At 41.4% G+C, this 23,437-nt stretch overlaps 3 protein-coding genes across 6 annotated transcripts in view; all 3 read right to left on the bottom strand.

Annotated features, from left to right (window-relative positions):
- LOC127008748 (tRNA-dihydrouridine(16/17) synthase [NAD(P)(+)]-like) overlaps positions 1-2,339 on the bottom strand; it is a 112,487-nt gene extending 110,148 nt beyond the window's left edge. Inside the window, exon 1 of one of the 3 annotated variants that reach the window (XM_050881105.1) lies at positions 2,193-2,339. The gene's annotated coding sequence lies outside the window, so the exon portion shown is untranslated. Of the gene's footprint in view, positions 1-1,847; positions 2,139-2,192 lie in introns of those variants that run through there. The other 2 variants (XM_050881106.1, XM_050881107.1) reach the window with 2 other exon arrangements.
- Positions 2,340-2,839: 500 nt separating this feature from the next.
- LOC127008746 (leucine-zipper-like transcriptional regulator 1) lies at positions 2,840-18,284 on the bottom strand. 2 transcript variants are annotated; one of them, XM_050881102.1, is made up of 16 exons: positions 18,025-18,284; positions 16,250-16,412; positions 15,333-15,504; positions 14,676-14,812; positions 14,401-14,515; positions 13,879-14,042; positions 13,285-13,431; positions 13,034-13,199; positions 12,481-12,681; positions 11,484-11,681; positions 10,687-10,818; positions 10,060-10,204; positions 7,653-7,831; positions 6,878-7,027; positions 6,281-6,415; positions 2,840-6,007 (listed from the first exon to the last, which is right to left on the bottom strand). In XM_050881102.1, the coding sequence occupies exons 2-16, from the start codon at positions 16,390-16,392 to the stop codon at positions 5,867-5,869; spliced, it is 2,325 nt and encodes a 774-aa protein (XP_050737059.1). In that variant the 5' UTR covers positions 16,393-16,412; positions 18,025-18,284; the 3' UTR covers positions 2,840-5,866. The 2 variants fall into 2 exon arrangements, with proteins under 2 accessions (XP_050737059.1, XP_050737060.1); XM_050881103.1 differs by having other exon boundaries at positions 17,939-18,069.
- A 937-nt stretch (positions 18,285-19,221) lies between these two features.
- The window catches only part of LOC127008749 (alpha-1,6-mannosyl-glycoprotein 4-beta-N-acetylglucosaminyltransferase-like), a 39,672-nt gene continuing 35,456 nt past the window's right edge, over positions 19,222-23,437 (bottom strand). The window contains exon 9 of the mRNA XM_050881108.1: positions 19,222-23,186. Coding sequence (XP_050737065.1) covers positions 22,806-23,186 — 381 coding nt within the window. The 3' untranslated portion in view covers positions 19,222-22,805. The remainder of the gene's footprint in view (positions 23,187-23,437) is intronic.

The raw sequence follows: 23,437 nt of genomic DNA, 5'->3' as shown, positions 1-23,437 counted from the left end.
TTTGCTACATATACAATACCTAAGTCATTTAATTTCCTTCCTTTCCTGACGTTAAAGATGTGTGAGCGGAAATATCACACCTTCAAACTCCCATTTATATAAAAACTAAACACACTCACAAATTTTATTATTAAGAGTGTAGCAAATCCACCACAACCACCTCCTCCACCACCACCTCCAACCAACCAATTAATGTCTACTTACTCCAAGAATCCAAAGCCCCATTAAAAACTCATCAAGGATCTAGACTTTAAAAATACATGACTAACTGCAATTGCATGGAAAATATATCTAGCCGTCACACCGCAAACTGTAATCCCTCTTGTTTTAACACCCACAGTACATAATTTTGTTTGGCGATTATTCTGTCTTTGTTAATATCCATGACTAACTAACTAAATGATAGGGAGCATACACCTGGGGGCACGTTGCTTCACTCACTCAACGCCTGTGCTCCCAGCGGTCCCTCCAAGCATGACAGGCAAACTAGATTGATATATAGGCATACAGCACATTCTCCAGCAAGTCTTTAGTGCCTAACTCTTAGGTATGTGTTGTAAAATTGTTAAGTATGGTATGTACTGGTGCGTCTGTTAACTGGGCCATTCTCTTCATTTTCTGACTTCTCCAGCAGATAATTTTTTCAGCAAAGTCTAATTAATAATTTTGTAAGAAAGTACCATCACACACCTCTCCCTTGGTCCTTTTACTATTATACATTACTAATCATGAGCCTCACAGAAGAGCATCAAAGCCTTAGTTGTTTTCAGGCGCACTATAAGGTCACTCGCTTTGAAAATACTGTGACCGAAATCATTTATACTTCTTGGCAACAGCAAGAAACCGAATCCTTCACAATAATCCAAAAATATTAATACATGGTCCATTACTTTATCTTCACTAACCGTTCCCTCTCTATCGTCTCCCTCTCAGCTCTGGTCATGGTAAAACCTGATATGTCACCTTTCATGAAATATCGGGTAACATAGTAGCAAAATACTGCAGCAACAACAGGGATCACAGTGAACACTTCTAGCAAGGCAGAGCCGCCCACCTGGACCAAGGCAAAACAAGGCATTAGGAGATTCGGTGACTGTCTCCAAGGCCGGGAATGTTCATCACACAAGAAGTGGTGGTTAGGAATGGGGGAGAGCCTCGAGCAGGTGTTGGGATGAAGCACTCAAGACAAAGCTGCTTCTTCAGTTTTAGGGGATTGGACAGGCCATGAGCCAAGGCCTCTAGAGCCCCAAAGGTGCGGGCTGCTCAACACTATTTGTTATATGATAATGAGCCTCAAGCGAGGGGGTTCATTACCTGTTAGCAATAGCTTCCTCTAGTTTTCTGGAAAATCTCCAGATGTACACCCAATTCAATATGAAATCAAGAACTAAAACCTAGCTGATAGTGACCTGCTGCCATTTGATGGTAACCTATCAATGTTAAGGACAGTAACTTATCACCGTGGAAATAGTATTGTAACCTATCGCCGTAATACAGTACTATATCATCGCTTAAAATGTTCAGCAAATCTAAAAATTAAGTAATTCCCAAGGGCAATGCAATACCACAATGTGCTGAACAGGCACAATATTCTCCATGTAGCACCAGGGTTCCTTCACACTGAGACGGGCAGACTTTGGGAATATCACCAATTTTGTGGAGCGATAGTGGGTTACCGTATGCGAAGTTAAATTTTGAGTTAGTGGAGTAGTAGTTAACAAAGCTGACCTTTGAGTTGACACTGCCCACCACTGGCCACTGGACAAACTGTTCACAGTGTTTGTAAGGGATCTACCCTTGTCTATCCAGCCCCAGCAAGGTAAAAAAAAATGTGTTGCTGCCCTTACTGGTGATGGTGTTATGTACGTGCAGCCTGAGGTGCCGGCAAGCTGCCTCCAGGGTCTGGCTGGTGGCTGGGCCCAGGGGCGGCACCCACCTGTGAGTGGTCTGTGGCCCCTGTGTCAGCACCTTTAAAAACGATGTGACACCTTTGACAGAGGCACAGAGAGAAGAGGCGCCCTTAGGAGTAGTTAGCTGCCCGGTCTGCTGACAGCCTTGGCCACGAGGTGCACACACGGGTACACACACACACACACACACAGGTAAACACACAGGTGCCACACGCTTCCCCGGGGTGAGAGAAACACGTGGACGAGCACAACAACGGACTTATTTAAGGGTTACCAACTCACCTTTATTATATCTGGCACTGTGGCACCCCTGGAAGGCTCTGCAAGGTGGCACTGGGGGCTTATTCCTCTTCCTCCTCTTGCACTGTTTACATGGTCAGCTGATTCTCTCTCTCTCTCTCTGGGTTACCATGTGGGACTTCTTACCTTTTTCTCTTCTTCCTCTTTTTTTCGGTTATAATTGGTTGTATTTATGCTTTTTATTTAGTTTAAGTTGTTGTTGTTATTGTTCTTAGAGGGTTGATGTTTTTTTTGTATTTTGGTTTGTACAAAAAATGAAGCCCAAGACCAAGACCGTAAAAAGGGCAAAATGATGATGATGATGATGACAATATCTCTCTCTCTCTCTCTCTCTCTCTCTCTCTCTCTCATCCATTTTTCCTCCTCCCTCCCTCTCTTCTTTTTCTCTTCCTCCATCTCCTTCCTTCCTTCCTTACCTCCTCCTCCCTTCTCTTTTACTACTCATATTATTACTACTATTACTACTACTACTACTACTACTACCCTTCCTTCCTTCCTTGTACCCTTCTTTTTTTACCTCTCACCTTCCTTCTCTTATTTTCCTCTTTCCTTTCTTACCCTCCTCCTTTTCCCTTTCACCCATTACAAAATCCACTACATATCATCAACAGGGTATTAAAGTACTTAGATCCTCTTGTCATGTTTAATTATTGTCTTGAATCTAAGCACCACCATCCTCACACCCTTCCAGCTGGTCATACTTATCAAGGAAACACTCATAACTATGTATATCACGAACGAGAAACACATATGTACCTAAAAAGATTTGGGTCCATATTCTTAAACGCATCAGTCTCCCATTGCGACCGTTTTCCAAGGCCACAGAGAAGGTTAATCGGGTTTCTATGGGTGATTTTCCTTGTCAAGACACAGAAGTCGGGTAAAAGCTACCACTGGCGTCACAGAACAGGCCATGACAACCCCAGGATCTTCTATGAGAGGCTATTTTCCAAGCCTCATAGAGAAGATTAACCAGATTTTCATGGGTGATTTTCCTGGTCAAGATGCAGAAGTTGGGTAAAAGCTACCACTGGCGTCACAGAACAGGCCATGGAAACCAGAGCAACTTCTACGAGAGGCTATTTTCCAAGCCCCACAGAGAAGATTAACTGGGTTTTCATGCGTGATTTTCCCGGTCAAAATGCAGGTCAGGTTCAAGCGACCACTGGCATCACAAAACAGCCCATGAAAACCCCAGCAACTTCTCCGAGGGGCTTTTCAAACAGGTTAACGGAAGCTCTGATACGTTTAAGGATACAGACTTTGAGCTCAAGCATCCTCCCTCCGTTCCAAGAGGTTATGTAGGACAGAGAATGATACAGTATAGGGGTTGAAGGGAGGGTTAGGGGGACATGTAGTGATTACGACATGCTGAGGAAGGAATGAAAGTATTGTACAGGACAGAGAACGATACAGTATAGGGGTTGAAGGGAAGGTTAGGGGAGGGACATGTAGTAATTCGACATGCTGAGGAAGGAAGGAAAGTAATGTACAGGACAGAGAACGATACAGTATAGGGGTTGAAGGGAGGGTTAAGGGGAGGGACATGTAGTGGTTCGACATGCTGAGGAAGGAAGGAAAGTAATGTACAGGACAGAGAATGATACAGTATAGGGGTTGAAGGGAGGGTTAAGGGGGACATATGTAGTGATTCGACATGCTGAGGAAGGAAGGAAAGTAATGTACACGACTTTGAGATGAAAATACTTCATACTAACTATACTTTCTTTCCTCATACATTCCTCACAGCAGCCTTGATATATACTGTACTTTCTTATACATTACTGTGTGAAAATATTAACTCTTTCTCTCTATTTCTCTGCCTCCAACACTTCTCGCACCATTCATTATTCTCTCAAATGTAACTCCATGGATATATTAACTCACATATCCCTCACAGCAGCCTTGATATATACTGTACTTTCTTATACATTACTGTGAAAATATTAACTCTTTCTCTCTATTTCTCTGCCTCCAACACTTCTCATAGCATTCATTATTCTCTCAAATGTAACTCCATGGATATATTAACTCATATATTCCTCACAGCAGCCTTGATATATACTGTACTTTCTTATACATTACTGTGAAAATATTAACTCTTTCTCTCTATTTCTCTGCCTCCAACACTTCTCACAGCATCCATTATTCTCTCAAATGTAACTCCATGGATATATTAACTCATATATTCCTCACAGCAGCCTTGATATATACTGTACTCTTAGACATTACTGTGAAAATATTAACTCTTTTTCTCTATTTCTCTGCCTCCAACACTTCTCAAAGCATCCATTATTCTCTCAAATGTAACTCCATGGATATATTAACTCATACATTCCTCACAGCAGCCTTGATATATACTGTACTCTCAGACATTACTGTGAAAATATTAACTCTTTCTCTCTATTTCTCTGCCTCCAACACTTCTCAAAGCATCCATTATTCTCTCAAATGTAACTCCATGGATATATTAACTCATACATTCCTCACAGCAGCCTTGATATATACTGTACTCTTAGACGTTACTGTGAAAATATTAACTCTTTCTCTCTATTTCTCTGCCTCCAACACTCCTCACAGCATCCATTATTCTCTCAAATGTAACTCCATGGATATATTAACTCATATATTCCTCACAGCAGCCTTGATATATACTGTACTCTCAGACATTAACTCTCTCTCTGTATACATCTGCCTTATACACTTCACTTTCACATGCATTCTTGATCATACATTCCTCACATCAGCCTGTAAATATATACTGTACTCTCTCAAACGTTAATTCTTTCCATACCTCCGCTTCATACACTTCAAGCAACTCACATTATACTCTCAAATGCAACTCTAAGATACATTACCTCTCTCTTTCCCTTACTCATACATCCCTTTCAACACATACTATACACTCTGATATAGCTATAACTCCAATAACTCCTCTGCATACCTCTGTGTAGGGTTTAATTCTCTATATAATAAAATGTTACTCTTGGATAGCATATACGAAGGATTCAACCTTGTCACCATGCATGCTTCAGGTAGCGTTAGGCCACAGCCTTTATAAGCGTAATATTCTTAAGCTGCTGATGATGAAAAGGACCAGGAGTAAAGGAATGACCAGAATCTTGATGCTTAGTAATTCTGGGAGCTACGAACACTGAATACGATGAACACCAAAATGGGAATACGGTATCTCTCTCTCATTCTCTCAGGGTTCACACACTAGTAAGGAACAGACAGAATACTTAACAACACACTAAATGCTTCTTCCTTTGGGGCTCAACACCCAACAAGAAGAATTAAAGCTGCCACATTGAAGCACCACAGAAAAGTGCTTCCGTTCTCCCTCCTCCTAAAGAACCTACATCCTCTGAGGGCATAGTCTCCCTGCCTGTAAGACCTTTTGAGGGTTCCAAGACTCAAAAGGCATCATCACTGGCTCCACCAATCAGTAAATAAAGCAAAGAGTTAACGAGATTACCAGTTATTGCTAGGCCTTGTAGGAGACACGCTAGGTGGAGTAACCTTCCCCCAGCGGACAGGAGAGACACAGGCGACTATGTGGGTTTGTACAAGCACCGTATTATGTTTGTACAGGATGCTAACCCGTGACTCGTGGTTTCCAGACACTCCCGGTACAGGATGACGCGAGGAAAGCTTCATCCTGAGTCCGAGGTGCTCAGACTAATGGAGGACATGTCGTGGCACAGCTTGGAGTCAGACATGTCCTCAGCAAGTGCCTCCAGAATGTCCAGCAGGAGCGCCCGGCTAAGACATCGGAGCTTCGGGAGCTGAGCCACCTGGGGAAAGAATTGGAGGAGGAGGTTAATGTTGTTTGAGTGTATATTTTGCTGTCCAGTGATGTTCGTTTTGATTTTGCTGTTCGTCATCATTTTCAACCATTTCTAGTTATTTTAGTTGTTCATCTCTAAGCATTTTTTTTATATTTTGCTGTCTGATGCTGTTTATTTTAATTTTCCTGTTCATTTTAATCATTTTCAGGCATTATTAGTTACCTCAGCTGTACATCTCTTATCATTTCATCTTTTTACAGTAAAGGAAGCAGCACTCACCTTCGGAAAGTGATGGACAATAAGATTAAGTGCGTATTTCTTCATGTCGGTGGCCTGGATCTGGTCAGCCGCCTCGAGAATCTGGATCACGTTCTCGAAGGTCACGTTCATCTCTAAATTTTGCTTGCAGAACGCCTGGAACACAGAGAATGGTGGTTTGAAAAATACTCTGGGAAACTGAGATGAGATACGAAACTTAATTATAATCAAAATAAAGATAACTAAACACTCATTCATCCGACAATATAGAAGTTAATTATTATACATCAGATAATTTTTTTTTCACATTTTCACAGTAGGTTTTCTTTAACATTCTCCGCACTACCGAGATGAGATATAAAAGTTACCTGCATGTAATGAAAACAGAGAATACTAATCACTCATTAATTTGATACTATAGTTTATTTTTATACCTTAGATTAACATTCCCCAGTCATATTTTCCTGCTACGAGTGCTTAGAGACTAGCAAACATAGCAACACCTATATATAGTACAGTTTTCTGCATCACATTAATTTTTTATAGCGATTTTTTCCTCCTACGAGTCTTACAAACTGCCCAACACACCTTCACCTAATAGTATACAATGACACCCACCTGCAGCCTATTGTTGGTGAAGCCGTAGAAGTAAGGGGCCGAGAACAGGTACAGGGAGTCCTCGGGCGGCATGTCCACGTCCCCATAGTAAATGTAGCGCAGCAGGGAGTCGAAGGATTGCTGAGACGGGATCATCTCTCCTATGGCAATCTGGAGAATAAAACGTCTTAGGCTCGTAATCTCAGACGCTTCTGACTCTCACAACACATATTGAAAAGGACCACAAGGAAGATTAGTCGAGTTCTTACAAGGGTTAACTGTGCAGAAGCCTTGTCGAACTATCACTAGGCTCATACAACTACCTGTGGAAATACTAACGCAACCCAACAATAGACTTATCATATGTGAGTGTGTAAGCCCAGAAATGTTAAAAAATATGGACCTGAGGCTCATCATAGAGGGAAGATATTGTGCCTCAAAAGGAAAAATGAGAATACAGACAGGGAGAGGCAGAAAGATAGTTTGGAAAGTTGGAAAGTTTCGTTTAGTCGGCGCAACATCTGTGGTCATATGCCAGAGAGAGACAGAAGAGGAAGGAGTTATAGGAGAAGGGAACAGATCCCAGGAGACTGGTACCCATTCACTGCTGGGTGGACAGGGGCGTAGGGTATCGGAAAAGTCGCACAAATTTTTCCACTCCGCCCGGGAATCGAACCCTGGCTCTCTCGGTTGTGAGCCAAGTGTGCTAACCACTGCACCACGAAGCCCCACAGATAGTTTGGAAGAAAATACATAATGCCGCACTCCAACAGTTAAGCCGCCAGCGAGCACCCACCTGCACCATGCTGTTCTCGGGCATAAAGGAGCGGAACATGGCCTCAAAGTAGGAGCAACGCGCCGCCAGCACCGCCTTGTGGGCCCTGAGGGGAGTGCCGTCCAGCATGAGGGTGATGTCGCAGAAGTCTTGGCCAACAGACTTCAGGAACTGCTCCATGTCCTCCTCCAGTGTGGTGCCTGGAGAGAAGGAACACAGATGAGACATTGTATTATGGATCTCTTTATAAATAGCAGAACCTATAGAACAACTTATGGCATAAATCAAGAAAGAATGACCTCACTTTGTTGTATAGAAAGTCTCATTAGTAAGGAAGCATAAATTTTCTGAGTCAAGATCAATAGCGTTTGTTTTGGTTTTGTTAGGTAAGGTTAGGTTAAGTTTAGGGTATCTTCAAATACATGATAGCCAGCACCTTATGGTATAAATCAACAAAGAATGACCTCGCTTTGTTGTATAGAAAGTCTCATTAGTGAGGAAGCATAAATTTTCTGAGTCAAGATCAATAGTTTGTTTTGGTTTTGTTAGGTAAGGTTAGGTTAAGTTTAGGATATCTTCAAACACATGATAGCCAGCACCTTATGGTATAAATCAACAAAGAATGACCTCACTTTGTTGTAAAGAAAGTCTCATTAGTAAGGAAGCATATATGAATTTTCTGAGTCAAGACCTAGTGTTTGTTTTGGTTTTGCTTGGTTATGTTAGGTTAAGTTTAGGGTATCTTCAAACACAAGATAGCCAGCCCCTTATGGCATAAATCAAGAAAGAATGACCTCACTTTGTTGTATAGAAAGTCTCATAAGTAAGGAAGCATATATGAATTTTCCGAGTCAAGTGTTTGTTTTGGTTTTGTTAGGTAAGGTTAGGTTAAGTTTAGGGTATCTTCAAACACATGACAGCCAGCACCTTATGGTATAAATCAACAAAGAATGACCTCACTTTGTTGTATAGAAAGTTTCATTAGTAAGGAAGCATACATGAATTTTCTGAGTCAAGACCTATAGTGTTTGTTTTGGTTTTGTTAGGTAAGGTTAGGTTAAGTTTAGGGTATCTTCAAATACATGATAGCCTGCAGCTTATGGTATAAATCAACAAAGAATGACCTCACTCTGTTATATAGAAAGTCTCATTGGTAAGGAAGCATATATGAATTTTCTGAGTCAAGACCTATAGTGTTTGTTTTGGTTTTGCTAGGTTATGTTAGGTTAAGTTTAGGGTATCTTCAAACACATCACAGCCACCACCCTATGGTATAAATCAACAAAGAATGACCTCACTTTGTTGTATAGAAAGTCTCATTAGTAAGGAAGCATATATGAATTTTCTGAGTCAAGACCTATAGTGTTTGTTTTGGTTTTGTTAGGTAAGGTTAGGTTAAGTTTAGGGTATCTTCAAACACATGATAGCCAGCACCTTATGGTATAAATCAACAAAGAATGACCTCACTTTGTTGTATAGAAAGTCTCATTAGTAAGGAAGCATACATGAATTTTCTGAGTCAAGACCTATAGTGTTTGTTTTGGTTTTGTTAGGTTAAGTTTAGGGTATCTTCAAACACATGATAGCCAGCACCTTATGGTATAAATCAACAAAGAATGACCTCACTTTGTTGTATAGAAAGTCTCATTAGTAAGGAAGCATATATGAATTTTCTGAGTCAAGACCTATAGTGTTTGTTTTGGTTTTGTTAGGTAAGGTTAGGTTAAGTTTAGGGTATCTTCAAACACATGATAGCCAGTGCCTTATGGTATAAATCAACAAAGAATGACCTCACTTTGTTGTATAGAAAGCCTCATTAGTAAGGAAGCATATATCAATTTTCTGAGTCAAGACCTATAGTGTTTGTTTTGGTGTTGCTAGGTTATGTTAGGTTAAGTTTAGGGTATCTTCAAACACAAGATAGCTAGCCCCTTATGGCATAAATCAACAAAGAATGACCTCACTTTGTTGTATAGAAAGTCTCATTAGTAAGGAAGCATATATCAATTTTCTGAGTCAAGACCTATAGTGTTTGTTTTGGTGTTGCTAGGTTATGTTAGGTTAAGTTTAGGGTATCTTCAAACACAAGATACCCAGCACCTTATGGTATAATTCAACAAAGAATGACCTCACTTTGTTGTATAGAAAGCCTCATTAGTAAGGAAGCATATATGAGTTTTCTGAGTCAAGACCTAGTGACTCTTTGGGATGTTTGGGGTATATACGTTGTAATAAAACGAAAGACCAGAAATACAAGTAATACGGAAATTAGGCGTCAACAAAAGCCCAAAAGAGATCAGTTTCTGCCTTAAAATTAATCTGTTGTCTCCATGAACCACCTTAAGGATGATATTGACACTCGGACCAACTTTTTCTTACTCCTAACATCCTCTCCCACTTCTACGAGGACACAACACCAAAGACTCACCTGAAGACTCAAACTGAGGCTCCTGCAGTGACCTCATCTGTGGCATCTGTTTCCGGCGGATGATCTCCACCATGAGCGGCTTGTCCAGCATCTCAAACTCCTTAGACATGACGATTTGGTTGTAGTTACTCTCCCGCACAATGAACTGCAAGACGAGGTACTTATTTAGTGTGTTTTGATAATATAAGTAAATTTTAAGATTGTTATTATACTCAGTGCGAGGAATTAAATATATCAAGGTTATATATAGGGGGAAGGCATTGTAACACTGAAATCTTTCCATCAATAACTCAGTATTTCAGGACCGAAGTACAAAACTAATGATATCTATTGAAATAACACTTAAATATAGCAAGAAATCAATTCAATAGGACTTTTCTGGAACCTCTCTCACACTGAATCAATACCTCACTGAAGCTATTTGATTTCAAGCCTCAAAATCCCTCAAAACCTTTCCCTGATCTTCTTCCTCTATTTCGTTTTCATTTATTGTCCATCTTTTTCCTTTCTTGGGGTTGGAATTGCGATGATTCTCCTCCATCTTGCTCAGTCCCAAATATAAAAACAAACTGGAATAGACTGTACAAATTAGCTACCATATCATACAAGTCAGTCCCAGCATCTCACCTTGAGGCAGAACTCCTTGATGAAGAAGAGCTTGAGGCTGGCGGCGTTGCACAGAGCCACCAGAACGTTGCGGTGGTTGATGGTGGCCTCCAAGTACTGGACACACAGCTGCTCCAGACGACGCATGTGGCACTGAAAACAACAACCGATTTATGTATTGGATGATCCATGCATGGGACTGCATAAGAAGCATCCTCCACTCACTCCTCCTCCTCCTTCTTCTCCCACTCAATACTCCACTCCATACTGACTGACAAGGATATGGCCACTCTGTGTACTTGGAGAAAATGTGCTTCTGTTAGTAAAGTAAATAATATCTCTTTTGCCCTAAGCTTGTGCTATATACTTCATCCAAATTCTCCATAACTGCATCTAAAAAATAGCAGAGGCAGAAAAATTAAAAGCCAAAACAAGCAAAAAATTCAGTGGCAATGCAATTATGAGATGGATTGCAAAATTTCATTCACACACACACACACACACACATACAAATTTATACATTATTAAGCAAAATGGACGAAGTAGATAATGAGGAGTTACTACTAAAATAAGGAATAAACACCTGGAACACAAGAGGACACAGTAAAAAATTGAGGAAAGGAAGATGCTTGAGAGACATAAAGAAATATAGAGGTTTGGAACAGAGTAAGTGAGGATGTACTATCGGCAAAGAGTGTCCAAAAGTTTAAGGAGAAGTTGAACAAATACAGATACGGAGACGGGACCACACGAGCGTAACCCTAGGCCCTGTAAAGCTTCAACTAGGTATATACACACACACACACACACACACACACCTGCACAGCCAGCCGGTACACATCCATCATGATGAGGACAATCTTGTTTGGGTTCTGGTCCTTCTTGCAGCGGAACGGGTCGATGCGGTCGGTGTACACGTAGTTCAGGACCATCTCAAAGGCCTCGGGCACAGCATCCGCCAGCTTGACCTCCAGTGTCGGCAGGTCATGGGTGTGAAGGTTGACGGTGCCCAGGACCTGCCAATAGATACAGGCTTTTTTTTTTTACAGTAGAGGAAACAGTTCAAGGGCAAAAAAAAGGAAACAATGATAAAAAAAGCCCACCACTCACTCCTAGAAAAGAGTCAAGGACCTGCCAGTAGATACAAACTTCTTTTTTTACAGTAGAGGAAACAGTTCGAGGGCAAAAAAAAGGAAACAATAATAAAAAAAAACCTACTCACTCCTCCTAGAAAAGAGTTAAGAGGAGTGGCCGAAAGATAAGTCAATTTCAGGAGGAGAGGTGTCCTGACTGGATGAAGGCATTTCTATAACCCTTGATAATATTACCTAATCCACTAATGAAAAGAAAAGGCAGTTCGGGATTTTTTGCACCACAAGAAGCGCCAAAGTATATCCTTTTCAAACACTAAATGGCCTCAAACTCTCCTATTTAGCAAACTTTAATAGTAACGTATATATATAGATGTCCAAAGCCTTTTAAAACTTACTAAATGGCCTTAAACTTTCAGAATACAGTAAGATTTCATAATTAACATATATATAAAAGATCCCCAAAGCCCTTTAAAACACACTTATGGCACTAATATCCTCCATAGCTGAGGGTGACTTCACTTCTTTGTTACTGAAAATGGCTGGTAAGTAAAGCAAGTCAAATTTAGCTTCCCAGGCCCCCACATGCTATGCTTTTCTTAAATATATAACCTTGGCCAGTTCATGTAAAAAGAGGTTGAAAGCATCAGTAATATCTCTCACCACTACCACAACTCTGGGTGACGAAGATGATGCTCAAGCTCTGAACAGCGACCCCACAAACCTTCTCCAAGTGCTTGTCTCTCGCCTCCATGGCCTGGCGGATACGGTTTCTCAGGTACTGCGAGCGCGCTGCCACAAAGACCACGTGGGCCGGGATGCGCTGCTCCTCGTCCCCCACCAGGAAGTCCACATCGGTGAACTGTTGGCTCTCCAGAAGCTTCCCAAAGTCGTCGTGGAGAGTGCACTTAGGGTAGCACGAGAACTGGAAGAGGGAGAGTGATATAGAAAAGAGGAGAAAGAAGTAAGGAATGTAAGTAGTAGAAGAAAGGACTAGAAGGAAGAGAAGGAAGAATGAAAACTAAAAGAGAGAGACTGTTTTAGAAAGGAACATGTAAAAGAATGAAAGGAATAGAAGTAGGAAAAGAATCGAAGGAAAAGAGAAAGTAATAGAATGAAGAAATAAAAAACAAGGACTGGAAAAAGGCTGGCTCTTAAGACAGTAAAGAGACTTGAATGAGATGGAAAAAAGAACAACAGAGATTAGAAGGTTTTAGAAGTAAATCAAACAGCCAGTCTCCTTCCCAGCAAGACAAGACCAAAGCAGCAACCCTCACCTGGAATCGATACATCTCGCCACTCCGCACGTTATTATCCACAGTGCCACCAAACACAAACATGGCATCACCGACGACAGCAGCGGCATGGAACAGCCTACCGGAGGGAACCTGGGAGTCTGGGGCCGGCTGGATCACCGACCACGTTTGGCTGTCTAGGTCAAAGCTGCAGAGGAAGGACGATGCCAAGGAATTAGTTCTCTGTGTGGTATAAATAAAAAATTCTTCAACCAAGTGTCATAGATACTCACCAGTGAAGGTCGTTTGGGAGGGTGGAGTCTGCCGCACCGCCAAAGACGTAGAGGTGGCGGTCGAAGGCGATCATCGTGTGGCCGTAGCGTCTGGTAGGTGGGGGAGGGGCGCCGCGGAGGATGTGTTCCGTGGAGATGCGTGTCCAGCTGTGAGGTGGAGGAGGCGATGAGGAGAGATTGTGAGGATTGGCTAGCATGGTTACTATTGAAGACTAAGTGCTGAGGCTGAAAAATAATAGGGGGCTGTTCCATATTAAGCCATAAAATATAAGAAATACATAGAGGAACTTACACATCTACATGTTTTCTCATTCATGCTCATATACTTCATGTTAAGACAGAATGGAAAGAGAAATGATATAGGAAATACATATGAGCCTACACAGCCTCACGTTTTCTCATTCGTGTTTCTCTATTTAATGTAAGAAGAGAAAGGGAAAGGAAATGCTGTAGGGAATGCATAGAGAAACTTGCACGGCTTCACGTCTTCTCATTCACGTTTTCCTATTTACTGCAGGGAGAGAATGGGAAGGCAAGAGTAGGCAAAGAATGTAATGAGTAAGACTGAGATGGTACTGAGGGGCTCCAACCTACCATCTGTCCTTGAAGGTGAAGTAGAAGAGTGAGTTGGTGATCTTGGCTCCACTCTGGCCGCTGAACACGTACATGGAGTCACGCGCCACAGCCACCGGGAAGTTACAGCAGGTTGGGGGGCAATCACCAGTTTGGCTGATCTCCTCCCACACTCGGTTGTCCCCCTAAAGAAAAAAAAAAACTGCTCAGACCCACGGAAATCACAGTAAGTACCTAAATCCTTGAAATTGGTGGTGTCAACAAATAGTCAGATGAAAATCACAGCACCTCCTTGAAGAATGTGACTTCGACGAATAGTAAGAGATGAAAATCACAAAAATGCCTTGAAAAAGTGGATTTGACATATAGATAAGTGACAAAAATCACAATAACTCCTTAAAAAAATGGTTTTGACAGTAGCTATGTAAAAAATTAAAAGGTACAACATACTTTATATTCATTAGCATGGACTGATATAGGGAAGACTGATATTTGTAACCAGAGTAGAAAGTCCATAAAACAAGTTCATAAAATATCTCTCACCCCAAGAGGAATGGTCCACATGTCATTGAGCCGAGAGTTGCCATCATAGCCGGCGAATATCCAGAGCTTCCCTTCATAAACCGCAGCCCCATGTGCAGACCGAGGGACTGGAGCTCTGAAGGGGGAAGGGAAATAAAAAAATGTAACCTCAATTATCAACATTCATTTATTTCATTCCTCATATATTTATTCCTCCCATATTGACATTTATTCATCATTATTTTACTATTCATCATCTATTTAAAAATGTATTAGAAAGGAAAATAATCCGTTACCTCCCCGTAAACTTCCACTCAATCCACTGTCCCGTCTGGAAGCGGTACTCAAAAAGGTCATTCTGGTTCTTGAGGTTACTGTTGCTGTGGATGTCGCCGGTGAAGCCCCCAAAGACGAACATGGATGACTCGTGGACCTGAGGAGACACCAGGAGCAGGACGAGGTCAGTGGGAGATGTGGGTGGAAAAATTATTAGTAACCTGCAAACCTGAATGAATTTGGGTGTTCTACTTATCACTTTTTGAGGAGTAGTGATATATTGGGCTGTTTTCTCTTCATCTTTTTTCTGCATCACTTTATTTGCCTTTAAGATGACTCAATTTACTGTAAAAATAATGGTAAAATAAAGGAGGTCCAGAGTTTATCAGTGAAAGAGATGAAAGAATGAAGATACTGGTCAATTCCTCCATTATGTTTTGGGATAAGCTAAAGTAGAGAGTAAACCACCCCAAAAAAACATCTACTACTAACTCCATTTAAAATTAATACCATACAACTCCTCAGTATAATAAAACAAAATAACATTGATTAAAAAGAAAACCACAGTCCATTACATACATACATAACACTAAATAACAAAGCATCTCAGAGCCTTCAGGGTATCAATATTAAACTGTAGACCAAATTTAACAGGTAAGCATCCACCGAAGGCTTACCACAGCAGAGTGATGGTAGCGTGGTGCAGGGGGGGTGCCAGTAGAGAACGCCCGCCCCCAAGACTTCTCCTTCACATCAAACCGCAGGAGGTCGTTCAGCATCCATTTCCCGTTGTCACCGCCGAACACATATATGGCATCCTTGTATGCCACCACTGTGTGTTTACTCCGTCTGAAATCAATAACAGTGAGGGATATACATGAGAGCCATGACTATATACTCTTTTTGCTCATCACTTTCAGAACCTAACACTCACTCCCATTAGACTACCACACGCACATTTTTTTACAGTAACAGAACTAGTTTAAAGGCAAAAATAAACATAAAAAAAAGCCTGCTAAGTAAAAAGAGGTTAGTTTGAGAGGCTGACTAGGACTTACTTAGAACCTACTGATAATGGTAAATATATATAAAACCAGAAATGGGAAAAATACAATAAGATAAAATAGCTAAGAAAATGGTTTGAGCGACAAAAAGAGAAGACTAACTTAGAAAAACCTACTAATAATGGTAAAAATATATAAGAAAAGAGACATGGGCAAAAGATATGATAAAATAAGATAGTTTGAGTGGCAAAAAGAGAGGAAACTTACTTAGGTGATACTAATAATGGTAAAAATATACAAAAACAGACATAAGATAGGATAAGATAGGATACAGAGACAGGATAGGATATAAAAACACACATAAGATAGGATAAGACAGAATAATAGCTGCGGCCAAAAGACAGGAGACTTACGCACTTAGAACTTACTGATAATGGTAAAAAAATATTAAAAAACAGATATATGGGCAAAAGAGAAGAAAATAGTTGAGCTTACAAGAGAGAAGACTTACACACGAGGTAAAACTTACTAATAATGATGAAAATATACGAAAAATAAACAGACGAAGGCAAATTATCGTCCCAACTCACCGTGCCCCGACAAACTCATCACACTCTGGCATACACTTCCATCGGTGGACGGTCTCGAACGGCCCAAAGTCCAGCGTCAAACACTCTGCCGACTCAGGCCAGTTGTGATCGAACTCCAGCCCCGGCGGTCCAGCTATGGCCATGTCTCTGTGCCTTGGTCACCCTGAAATAGAGACAAGAAAAACATCATTATCGTAATCTGTTTAATGTCAATTTCACCATGATCTCTTAGGTTAGACGGTTGATTATATGCTTCCAACTATTCCTGTCCAAACTAATATGAATTGTGATGTAATACTTATAATACTAATAGAAATCATTGTCATCTATTTAACATCAATTTCACCATGATCTCTTAGGTTAGACGGTTGATTATATGCTTCCAACTATTCCTGTCCAAACTAATATAATTTGTGAGGTAAAAGAAGACATATCATGGGGTAATACTAATAGAAATCATCATTATCTGTTTAACATCAATTTCACCATGATCTCTTAGGTTAGACGGTTGATTATATGCTTCCAATTATTCCTGTCCAAACTAATATAATTTGTGAGGTAAAAGAAGGCACATCATGGGGTAATAGGTACTAATAGAAATCGTCATCCATTTAGCGTTAGATTTTCCCATGATTCCTTAGGTTAGACAGTCAATGATATGCTTCCAACTACTATTTCTGCCCACACTTCTTATTCACGCACTTTCCTTTCCAATAATACAAAGGTCCGGTCAACTCGACGGGCACTAATCCCTTTCCTGTGACGGAACAATCTGTCACCATCATTCCATCTCAAGTAGCTCATCTCCCATCACATGTAGTTAATAGTCCCACTCTTGACACATTTAGGAATAGGATCATCAATCATTATCTCCCTAATCCTGGCCCTTTACCATATCCCAATACCTTTCCTCATCCTAATCCTGTCCTGGCCCCTTGCATCCCCCACATATCATGCCACCCCCCTACAGATGATATGTATTAAATTAAGTGGTCAGACAGCCTAGCTAGCCCCCTAAAACACTCCAGCACCCCTCAACGCCCACCTAGGTACATATCATGCCACCCCCCTAGAAATGAAATTAATTAAATGAAAAGTGGTCAAACAGCCTAACTACCTAGCCCCCTAAAACACTCCAGCACCCCTCAACGCCCACCTAGGTACATATCATGCCACCCTCCTAGAAATGAAATTAATTAAATGAAAAGTGGTCAGACAGCCTAACTACCTAGCCCCCTAAAACACTCCAGCACCCCTCAACGCCCATCTAGGTACATATCATGCCCCAGATGAGATGTATTAAATTAAATGGTCAGACAGCCTAACTACCTAGCCCCCTAAAACACTCCAGCACCCCTCAACGCCCACCTAGGTACATATCATGCCACCCCCCTAGAAATGAAATTAATTAAATGAAAAATGGTCAAACAGCCCAACTACCTAGCCCCCTAAAACACTCCAGCACCCCTCAACGCCCACCTATATGAAGGCAGCCACAGAAACAGTAACGTATAATAAGAATGAATTAAGCCTTATTAGAGAACTGCCTGATCGAATACTGAGCACTGAGCACTGTGAGAAATGCTGAAGACGACTTTTTCACCCTCCTCAAAAAAAATGAAGAAAAAGAACATGGCCCAAGCCCCACACTGGCCATGGCGCCCCACACATCCTGACACACACACTCACACCAGACACTTCCTGCCTCCCTGCCCAAGACTGCACTCCCCCCGCACAGCCTCACAGCACGCCTAACCCCCGGGCCCAGCACTCACACAGCCTCGCGTCACTCTCGGCCCCGTTGCGAAGGAAGCGGCGGCAGGTTGTTATGGCCACCCGCCTCCCAACAGATGACTGCCGCCAAGCATCCCACCTGGATTTCTTACCTGGATGACCTTTCCCTATGAGCCATGCTTGAGTAAACCGTCAGGCTAAGAACTTAAAGGTCTCACCAACCAATGCGCCAGCCTATCCAAGCTCATCAAAACAACAGAACATAATCCATTAAGACAAGCGGGTCAGGGTCAGGGATAATAGTCGTAAAGCTTGTGGCCAAGAAAATCTTCCAGAGCAGCTTTGAGAGGGAAGAGAATTCCACTATTCCAGGAGCCAACAACACGAACTGGGAAGAAACGACGCCGACATTCAAGGGAACAACGAATATGAGCAAGCTTGAAGACATGACCTCTTGTACCTATCTGTGGCATAGCCACATACATGCATTTTTTTATTTGGTCTATGGCTACGCCCTCATTAGTAGCCTTTGTTATCCCACTTGGAACCCCCATAGAGTCAGTGTCGTCCTGACTTCAAATCCTGCAGGATCATTTCATGTCAAAATTGTCTGCCTATCCACATACCGAGGCTGTCCATGTGTTTTGTGATGTGTCAATGGCAGCAGGACTGGCTGTTAATTATTTATTAGAGACTATTATACCTCCCCCACTGAATACACTTACACTGAGGTTTCCAAGAGGCTTCCTGACCATGTGTCCTCCACATGGGTAGAACTCTATGGGTTTCTTGAGGCCCTCTGTATTACTGTAACTCAAGGGAAAACTGTGTAGCTTACCTGTTTGTTGACACTCCTGTCTTCTCCCTCTGACTGTGATGTAGTCAGTAAGTGCCTCAGTGCCCTTAGCCTGCTAGAGCACAGTGGTGCTAATACACTTCATCTGGGTGCCCTCACATGTTGGGTTACACCTTTATGAGAAGAGAGAGACTGACTTGCTCGTTTTACCTCTGATAATCTCAACGTCCACCCAGGTGCTGAGTACACCTATAATTATGTAGAGTAGACTTAGATTTCGTGTTAGGGAATCTAGTTACATCTCAGCTTGCCTTGTTCTTGTAAGGCAGCCCCTTATTTGAGTATCTAAAGTATCAGGTTGGAAGAGATTAAAGTAATACCACCTGTATATTGCTAATAAATATGACGACTAAGAGTAGGCAGGTTATAATGAACACACACATTTTATTGATACATCTATTATTAAAAATAAATATCACAGCAAAATTATTATTATTGAACGAAGAGTGCGTGTCCGTGAGCAACAATGACGAGGGAAAGAAAGACATAATGACCACGAATAGAATGGGTGACGAACTCAACGATAATGATAATAAGACGTTAATTGAGACTTGCCGAGCTTCCCAAAGATAAGACGTGTGCCAGACCACCGAACACATTACTAAAACAACACACGGTATGAATATCTATATGAAGGCAGCCACAGAAACAGTAGCATATAATAAGAAGGAATTAAGCCTTACTAGAGAACTGCCTGATCAAATACTGAGCACTGAGGACTATGAGAAATGCTGAAGATGACTTTTTCCCTCCTCAAAAAAAAATTCAAGAAAAAGAACAAATAGAGGAACAAATGAATAAGAGGAGGATAAGAATGAGAAGAACTAGAAGAGAAACAAGACTAACAAGAACAAGAAAAAAAGAGATAAAAAAGGAGGAGAGGGACAAAGAGGGAGGAGGATCGAGAAAGAGAGAGAAAAGAAGGAGAAGGAGGCACAGAACAAAACATGCTACCACTAACAACAACAATAATAAAAACAATTATAATAAGTAATAATAATGATAATAACAACATAGACACACAGTTCAAAGATTCTCATGTCTGCAGTGTGGTTTGGACAATCAAATACCTCATGGAAACAGTACATAACACAACTAACGAACTCTCTCAACACGAAAAAGGACCTAAAATAGCACACAAAAGACCTACACAATGCAATGTTTTCCTGAAGCCTAAGAAACAAGGGCACCGTAGCTAGTAAGGGCACGTGAGTAACTTGAGATCCGCAAAAAAGAAAAAACCTTGACCTCTTGTACTTCGATTCATTGTCTGCGTGGTTGTGTGTTCCTCCTCTGGTTGCTAATTCATATATTCTTGAGTTAGGAAGTCTTTGTGTAATTCTTTAATCTCCAAAGGATACCAGTTGTTTCTTTTTTGCCTTGTATGTCATAATTCGTATTTTCTTTCTTTGAGGGAATGTTTTTTGACCGTTTCAACATACAATTTCAATCTTTACTATCTCAGGAAAAGAAATACTGTAAAGAACTAATTCTAAGACATGAAAACGATCTAGAATTGTCAAACTAATGATTGACAACCTTTCTTTAATTTGACATCAATTAATTTCCATATATAGACTTAATTTTCAAGATTAGTCACGTTTTTCCTGAGATGAGGAGCGATTGAGATGGTTTCTATGAACTGTCAAATAACACTACACCTAACACTCACATAGCCAGCAGCAGCAATGAATGGGTTAGAGGGGGAACTCAAGCACTCACAACAGCCTTATTTCAGTCATATTACAAGCAGCATGAAGTGATCTGGGGAAGACAGCGATTGAGAGGGCAGACCTTAAGACTTAGGACACAGCTAACGAGGATGAAAACTGACGAATACAAGAACGGAGGCGGAGAGACGAAGCTTAGTACGTGTGTTGTGTTCGTAAAAAGAGAAAAGAGTAATGAATGCATGCCTGTGGCTAGGTGCTCAAAAAGGCTAAATGCTGCTCATCTACAGGACTGAACCCTAACTGATGATGAAGTGTGATGTTGTTGTACTACTTTACTTAGCACGGATCGCAGAGTGTAGCAGACCTCAGCGGGTACGTAGTCTGTGCAATAAAGTCATGTGCACGTGTCACAGCAATGGTAGTCTCCTCCGTACGCCAGCATGGCACGGCACTTGGGGCGAATGTGTGCGGCATGTCATACTCGCTCCCCTTCACAAAGTCATATAAGCAGTTCTATTTATAAAGTACCTATGAGTCTTTTCCTAACTAATCTCAAATGAAAATACAAATTGGAATGATGAATATGAAGTAAAACCTAATGATGGTTAATGATTCAGAAATTTTCAGGCTTGTCCGTAATGACGACTCCTGAAGTTATAATGACAAAAGTGGATGAGTATTAAAGTATTAGTGGAAGTATTATTCTTTGGCATTATGATTAGTTGGGTTCCTGGCTGGTGGGAGGCAAGACAAGCGTTTATTGTCTTTGTCAAATGGCAGCGGTTTTGGCTCGTCTACAAACTCTGATGAACGAAGAAAGGATAAATTTGATTCTACTGGTGTCTGCGTTCACTGTTCACCATTCTCCTGCAAAGCAAATATCTGATGCGTTGTATGTACATCTTGAAGTAAGGGAAAATGTCTGTAGCACTTTCAATGTACAGCAACCATCAGCTATACGTGTCATTATATACTTTCTGCAGTGCTAAAATTTGCAAGTGCTCAGACTTCTTGCATTAATTGAGCTGTCATGCACATATACTTTGCAACAAACAACTATTCCATCATTCAGGCAGTAAGATATGATTGCCAATAAGTACATACCATTCTAATTAGTACTTACATTAAGGAGGAAAAAAATACCTTGAAAAATTTTAACTCAGACGTGAATATTGTCCACTCAAAATGCGGATAAACATTCTATATTTTCACAGCGGCATTTCCTTCTCAAACTTCATCTCGATTTTCCAGAATAGCCGTACTTTCCTATTGTGAGTACTAATCGGAGGTGAGTACAAATTAGCAACCATACCCTACACAGAACAGGCTGCACGTCTTTCCTTCAGCAGAACCAAGAGTGCTTCACCGACCACGCAAAATCTGCACAAAGGAACAGGCCGGTAAAAAATTCAACGCCATTTCTTTCACCTGAACAAGTTACCCGTTTAATCTATTTTCCTCTCAAAACATCTAAATTTCCTTCCTCTTTATTATAGATAAGAACAAATACTCAAGGCATTCACATATCCTCATTCAAATAATACCCATCCACTACTTTTCCCTGTAAAACATCTAATTCCACTGTTGCATGGATAACTCAACCATCTTTATCCACTCCCTTCATATATCTGAACAAACCTCTGATTTCATTTGACAATACTAAATAAACTCATCGTTCCAACAGACCCCAACCATCACACCTTTCTGTTTGTATTCATGATGGTGTTGGTAGGTGGTGGTGCCTGTTAGTTTGCCCCTTCATTTAGCACCTTCAGTCTTATCAAGGGTACTCTCTCTTCCATTCTCAAGGACGTAATGATTTGGGACATGTAATAAAACTGTAGGCCATTCAGGGATAGATTTGAGCTCTTCATGGTTCTCACTTTACAGCGCCTTCAGTCTTATAAAAGGTACACACTCACCGATTCTCAAGGACGTGATAATTTGTGACACTGGATAAAAACTGTTAGTCATTCGGATGTGGGGATAGATTTGTGCTTTTCATATTTCTCACTTAACTTTATCAATCTTCAGGGTGTTTAATATATCCTTATGACCAACTGTGCATGTATTAGTCCACCCATCTCACTCTCCTATTCCTTCTATGTGGATTAACTCCTTTTCTGCATATCTCAACACTCTCAAGCTTCTGTTAGTGATCCTGGATGGCACTGGTGAGGGTTAGAATCTCTGTGTAGTTCCGTGCCATGGTAGTCACTCATCCTTCTAAGTCATCCACATCACTCACCTTCCTCGGCTAGTTCTGCAAGTCTCAACACTCCCGCTCCTGCTGCTAGTGTTTCCTGATGGCATTGGTGTGTGTTGAGGGCTCTCTCTTTGGCTTTGTGCTGTTGGTGTTGGTTTTAGGTTTAGTGGAGGCGTTGGAGGTGATGTGTGGGATGGTGGTGACGGGGGTGAACACGACAGCCTGGTCATCCTCCGTGAAGACCGCGACCTCAGTGATGGCCACCCAGGACCTCTGCCGGGGACCTATAGCCACGCGGATGCACTGGATGCCCTGGGGGAAGAGTGTGCGCAGGCGGTCGGCATCCACTTCCCCGTTCTTGAAGTCCTTGACGTGTGTGAAGCCCTTGCATGAGGCGCGCTTGGGAGTCTCCATCTTGAGGAAGGTTGGCGAGGCTTCCAGGGACCCATTGAGCAGTCTGTCCCGTACCTGAGAGGAGAGGAAAGGAAGGTGTATGAGGGAAGTTTTTTTTTAATGGTAACAGAAACAGCTGAAGGGTAAACACAACATAACAAAAAAGAAAAAAAAATGCTTTGAGTGGCCAGAAGAGAGGGTCAGTGCAAGACATTTATATATTTTAGGAAGGTGTTATGGACACTAGATACTAAGGGCTGACCTAAGATATGCTGTAAACAAATAAACTGAGATAAAGCAGAAAGATTTTTAGAGGATTGAAAGCC

Source organism: Eriocheir sinensis, chromosome 38 (genome assembly GCF_024679095.1).
Source record: "Eriocheir sinensis breed Jianghai 21 chromosome 38, ASM2467909v1, whole genome shotgun sequence".
In the NCBI taxonomy this organism is placed as follows: Eukaryota; Metazoa; Arthropoda; class Malacostraca; order Decapoda; family Varunidae; genus Eriocheir; species Eriocheir sinensis.
This window is presented reverse-complemented; position numbering and strand designations above follow the sequence as displayed.

Coding starts and splice junctions, on each gene's coding strand:
- LOC127008746 (XM_050881102.1), bottom strand. CDS start 16,392: ATGGCCATAGCTGGACCGCCGGGGCTGGAGTTCGATCACAACTGGCCT. Junction 13,432..13,878: donor TTCACCTTCAAGGACAGATG/GTAGGTTGGAGC, acceptor TCCACCTCACAG/CTGGACACGCATCTCCACGG. Junction 10,819..11,483: donor TGTACCGGCTGGCTGTGCAG/GTGTGTGTGTGT, acceptor TGTTGTTTTCAG/TGCCACATGCGTCGTCTGGA.